At 37.7% G+C, this 6,123-nt stretch overlaps 1 protein-coding gene across 1 annotated transcript in view; it reads right to left on the minus strand.

The window, feature by feature from the left end:
• The window catches only part of LOC118341235 (caspase-1-like), a gene marked incomplete in the record, with an annotated part of 4,928 nt that extends 2,108 nt beyond the window's left edge, over positions 1-2,820 (minus strand). The window contains 5 exon segments of the mRNA XM_035679440.1: positions 1-119; positions 204-380; positions 542-630; positions 762-1,055; positions 2,516-2,820. Of these exon segments, the coding sequence (XP_035535333.1) occupies positions 1-119; positions 204-380; positions 542-630; positions 762-1,055; positions 2,516-2,522 (686 nt within the window).
• Positions 2,821-6,123: the final 3,303 nt, after the last annotated feature.

Raw genomic sequence — 6,123 nt, forward strand, 5'->3', positions numbered from 1 at the left:
TTCCAGTCCTTACCGAGGATAGTTCCCAGTTTCCCGTGAGACATGATAACCACCACCACACTGTCTGTGTCCCTGAGTTTCGGATTTTTGGAGAACTCAATCATGGTAGTGTCAATTTCCTGTGAGAGCACAATAATTTAGATATCAGTTACTGTATCACAGAACCAACCAGACAAATTTTTTTTTCTATTTCTATAAAGTACCTTTGCTGTGAGGTTTGTTCGTTTTAACACATCGTATCCCAGAGCTTTGAGAAGTTTCTCCATGTTCTCCTGATCTTTCTCAGCTCCCTTTCTGTTGTATTTCTCATTAGTAAACGTTATATTAGTGATTAGAAGGGCCACACGATTCTTGAAAGCCGTTTTGGAAACAGGGTAAACCTGAAAAACAAATTTAAAGAAATAAAGTTAAACAATGTACCACATGTCTCAACGTGATTATTTACAGGAAATATGTACATAGAGAGATACACATAAACATAGATAATTGTATCAGTTAAGAACATGTAAGATATTTGATATGGCTTTTATGAATTACTAACTTTTTTATCGTTTTGTTTCTCCATCCAGAATTTCTCTGTGGTAGGGATGAGCGTGGTCGACCACTCCTGGTCCATCTGGGTCTCTGCAGCTGGGAACAGCAATACATTTCATTGTATTACATTGTTTTTCTTTATACATCTGTATTAATGACAGTGTTAAAGTATAATATCAGTTTAAATAAAAATAGGATGAAGCTCTCTCTTCCTGAAATATGTTCACCTGGTGGAGCAGGCTGTTCAGCGAGGCCCTGTTCAGCCAGACCCAGTTCATCGTAAAGAGTAGGGTCTCTGCGTTGAATGTGAGCGATGAACTTCCTGCTGGCTACGTCTCCTTTCCTCTTCACCGTATCAAGGAGACAACGTGCCCTGTCAGCTCTGTTAACGTTCTCCTCAATAATTGAGTCTCTCTCTCCATCGTTTACAATACAGTCATCTAAAATGTTGTCCAGGAGCTGTTTGATCAGATCTTTGGACACCTTTTCCACAAACTTACTCCTAACCCTGAAAAGCTCATCTAGAAGAGACAATATGAAGCAAAAAATAACTAAATTACACAATTCAAAATGTTGCTTATTTTCAGAAAATGTGCTGCTATAATAATACATTAGAAATATTTACAAAACATTGCTTCCCACTTGAAAACCATGTATCTCCAAAATACGAAAAAAAAAAAAATTTACGAGCGAAGAAAGAACAGTTTTAAGCTTTATTACAATACATTTTTCATCAAATCCAAAGGTTTTTTTTTAATGGTTTATGTAGATTAAGAAATATTCACTTGTTTTCAGCATTTAATCCTTACCAGTAAAAAATTTTCAGTTGAAAAGCAGTTAAAAAAATTACTATGGTCACCAGTGAAAAGTCTCACCAAATTGGTTCAAAAGGTAATGTTTGTTCTACGACTCATACAAACCCGAACGTTCACATTTAGACCATGTTTCATCAGAATTTACAATAGTTAATTTTTGTATCCTCTACAGTGTGCAGATAATAGCCTATTGCACCCTTAGAAGCCTAAAACCACATCCAAATAATATTTACATGCCTCACATGGGACTCAAACCACAGTTTCCCAGGAGGAAGTATACAATTAACAAACTCATTCACCACATCTTCCTGTTAATGTGTCACTTCTTCTAATACTTCTATACTATACACCTCATAAGTTTCATTTTCTGCACGCTGCCCTTCCACATGTAGTTGGTGCTCTTGTTATATTTTTACTTTTTTGTTCCCCTGTTCCTCATACAGCTGCAGTGCGCAGCTATTTCAGTTGCGGACGTTATCATATCCTTCCTCCTCACACAGTATAGAGAAGAAGCATACAACTACGCCCATGGTTTTCACTTGAACTGTTGAAAACTTAAATGCGTACTTGCAATAATAATAATAATAATTTCACATCACAGTGTGAATTATTAGACCACCAGCGTATGTGTTTAACTTAATGCATGGGTTTCAGTCAAAGGAAGTCACTTTTAGAGAATCTTTATTGTCTGACCTGCGTACTTTGGACATACATAACTCCATAAACCCGCGTTTATTGTTTGCCAACTTTTTCTGAACAAACACTTTAAAGGACTAACACTGTGAGCTCTCTGTGAATATGAATATAATGTAAAACACATCACAGTTGTCACTTCAATAAAGTTTTATCGACATTTTTGAAAACTTAACAAAAGCTGCATCTGCAGACAACAGCGCACAGGGAAGAGAGGAGGTAAAGTGAAACTATAATGCGTGGCACACACACAGCCAGACGAAGAGTTATCAAGAGTTTTCTTTGGCAGACTTTGTGAAACGAAGATAGAAAATCATATTTTTAACTCCCATCCTCCTCACCGCCTTCATAACACAGACCACTTACAGTAAATACAACTTATGTAAATGTACTCGCTGATCGGCCCTGCGTTTTGCCGCCAACATACACCATCATGGTTACTTATAGACTTAATTTAAACCGTGGACTCTTACCTGCCATTTCTCAAATCTCGTATCACAGAAATGTCTAAACTGAAGTCTGCAGGTTCTGCGAGTAACCTCCCCGGCGTCAAACGGCCTGTGTGTATAGACGGGTGCGTAATGCGCTCTGGTTCAGCTGGTGAGGAGGTTTCCTGCTTTACTTCACGTAACCTGCTTTATATTATCGGGAGTGCTGGGCAGGAAAACGTTAACCATTACCTAAAATGGCGCAGCTGTACACATGTGTGTACTTAAAACATATTAGAAATGGTTGAGACTCTGACATGAACCCCACATTGTTCCCTTGATTGATTATCAAACAGAAATACGACCCATAACGGATCATTGACTATAAATCAGTCACTATAAGATACAGATACAATTACAGTACACAATATGTTATGTTATATATCCACATGTCCAAGTTTTATTTGGGATTTGTGCTAGATGATCCCTGATGGTCACATGGCAAATAGGTCACACAGTTTAAAAAATAATAATTTACAGTAGTCTGATTTATCAACTTCCCAGTCAGCAAATATTCGCTTTACTCTCCACTCTGAAGCCAAAACATATCACATTTACTGAAATCATCAGTTTAATAGTGCATTTTTATATATGCATAGATTATTAAGACATAAAGTGATTTTAGGTTTATAAATCCACCTTGTGTGGGGACAAGAGCCAAATTCTTTACATTATACAAAAAATGCTTTAAAAATTGCATGATTATCAATAATGAGCCTCTTCCTCATTTCCTCCATCCAATCAGCAGTGGGGATGAGCGTGAATGACCAGTTCTGCTCCTCTTCTGACACTGTGGCTAGAAACAGCAAAACACAACATCAGTGCTTTAAGACTTATGCTCAAAATGATGCATTTCTCTGTGCTGGAGATAAAAAAAAATACCAGAAAAACAAATCAGTGGTGACATTTTCCTCTGCTGCAATGAACACAAGCACTGTAGTTTATTTTAATTCCACATACATCATCCTGCTGCTGTAAATTCTGATTGTGTATTAATCTGCAGCTGAAAATAGTCCCCTACAAATAAACTTTTTACTGTTGTTTCAGTGCCCTGCTGTTTTAAATTATATGTTTGAGACCAGCTTTTAAAGATTTACATTGTCAGTAGGAACCAGTGGACTTGGGGCTAAGTGCCAGAGACTACTGCATTGTTAACTAGAATATTTAATAATGTAAATTATTCTTTAATCAAACTATGATAAAGTTCTCCTGACCCCAGGCACGCTCTCTGTTTGTCTACAATAGATTTGAACATGACAGTATCGAGGTACAGCATTAGTTTCTCACACCACCTGAATAAAATCCAAACAAAAGGTCTCCATAGCTCATTGGCATTAAGCTTCACCGACGCATTGCCAGCTCACCTGGTTAAACAGTTTGAACTCAGGCCTGACCCAGTTCAGCGTAAAGAGTAGGGTCTCTGGTTTGAAGGTGAGCGAGCATCTTCCTGCTGGCTACGTCACCTTTCCTCTTCACTGTGTCAATGAGACAACGTGCCTTGTCTGCTCTGCTAACGTTCTCCTCAAGTATGGAGTCTTTCTCCCCATCGTTCAAGATACCATCCTGTAAAAGGTCGTCCAGGAGCTGACTGATCAGAACTCTGGACACTCTATCCACAAAAGTAGATCTCATTTTGGCAAGCTCCTGATCTAGAAGAAAGAACATGAGACATGGAAATTATACCTCTCAAACTGAGGTTATTCAAGGGATAAACACACTCCAGTAAGGTCCTTGTCTAGAAGAATCATTATGATAAAAATAATACACAAAATAAGATAAGTACCCAACTCAAGTGTTTTTGACATGCTTTATGGTTGTAAGGATGAATATGATGTTAAAGGTATTTGCAAAAGGCGTCTGAAGGCTACTGTACAAGAGAAAATGCCATGAAATTAATGGGTTGGTGGTGAAGACTTAAGTTGCAATAACCATCCTGTAAAAAGTAGTATTATCAGTAAAATGAAAAAAAGTATTTAAAGAAGAACAAGTACTCATTATGCAGAACAACCACGTTCAGAGTGTTATATGTATAAATAAAAACATACAGGATCACCATTAATTATGCTATCAGTGCATTTTTATGTTGTAACTGGTCGCCATTTGTAAAAAAAAAAAAAAAAAATTATTTGCATGTGCTGCTACCAGGAAATGTACTGTAGATAAAACATCTGGCTCTGAAGTGCAAGTAAGTATTAGATAGTGTGAGAAACACTCAAATGTATGTTTCTACAAAAAAGCGGAGGTGTGAGCAACAGGTCAAAGTGAAGCTAAAAGAAAGCAGACAATTAAACTACAGTATTAAGACCACTTGTTGTAATGTCATATGAGTATCATATCAGTGTATTCTTTGCTGATTGGCCCTGGTTGTTTTTCATTCTTTAATTCTGTGTGTTTCCTTGTCGCTGTGATCTGTACTAGTTCATGCGTCCTGCAGCTGTGCCGTTAATACGGATACGCCCAGATAAACTCACAGCTAAACTTGACGACTTTGGATTTGCTTTGCTTGCGTCACAATGTTTAATTCCCATCTAATCCTGGATAGAATATTATTAGCAGTATTGATCAAAGTCCCAAAACGTGAACCCTATCTTTCTTTACACTCTCCACACCTGCAAACCCGCGCGCTGGCTGACCTCCTTTGTTCTTCCTCTGTACTTTTGTTTTCAACATGCATTTTAAACCCCAAATACTCTTACCTGCCATCACTCATAAACGTCGTGTCACCAAAAAGTAGCCTATAGATTAAAGTTAAATGCGTTTAAAATCACGCCTCCTTCCTGTGCGTGCGTGCGTAAAAGACGATCGAGTGCGCGCCGAAAGCGTCACATGGAGATGGACACGTCATTAACGTAAAGACTGATTGAAGGAAAACATCTGGCTTGCAGATGCTGGCCAGAGGATGTTCAACGATGAGTCAGAGACTAGGATTTGTGGATTAGGGTTAGTTTATTTAATAAGCCGAAGGAAGCAGAACAACTCCTATACACGGGTGTCATTTCCCTTTAATTTCCCTACATGGAAACAATGGATTTCACACACAATCAGTCAATGCATCCATTTCTTTGGAAAAGTTCCCCCACGACCCACAAACACTTTCCTTATGGGCACATCTGCACTGATTATACACCCTGGTGGTCAGTCGGTGTATGTGTATATACATATACGCTATAAACCCAATGATTTCTATATTCAGGTGATTATACACTATCAAAAAACATAATCATCAATATTATATTTATGTATTATGTTGATATATTGCTATTGTGATGATACAATATATAAAACAAGATTATTTAGTATATTATTTTATGTAATTTATTTATTATTAGAAACTTGTTGGCCCATGTTTTCTCCTTGTGTGAACGCAACATCTGGTTTTAAATTCTGCTGCGGAGGATGGCAAAAGGTTTAAATATTTTAACTTTGGATGGCAATGTTGTTTACTGTTTACTTTTTTGGGGGATTTAGATTCATTTTTTACACTCTTTTATTTTATACACACACACACGCTGAAATGCACACTGAGATGGTGGAAGGATGAGCTGCGACGTTAGCAGCGCCCCAGGAGCAGTTTTGGGGTTAGGTGCCTTGCT

Source organism: Morone saxatilis, unplaced genomic scaffold (genome assembly GCF_004916995.1).
Source record: "Morone saxatilis isolate NCDOM2014 unplaced genomic scaffold, NCSU_SB_2.0 Contig8, whole genome shotgun sequence".
Classification (NCBI taxonomy): domain Eukaryota; kingdom Metazoa; phylum Chordata; class Actinopteri; family Moronidae; genus Morone; species Morone saxatilis.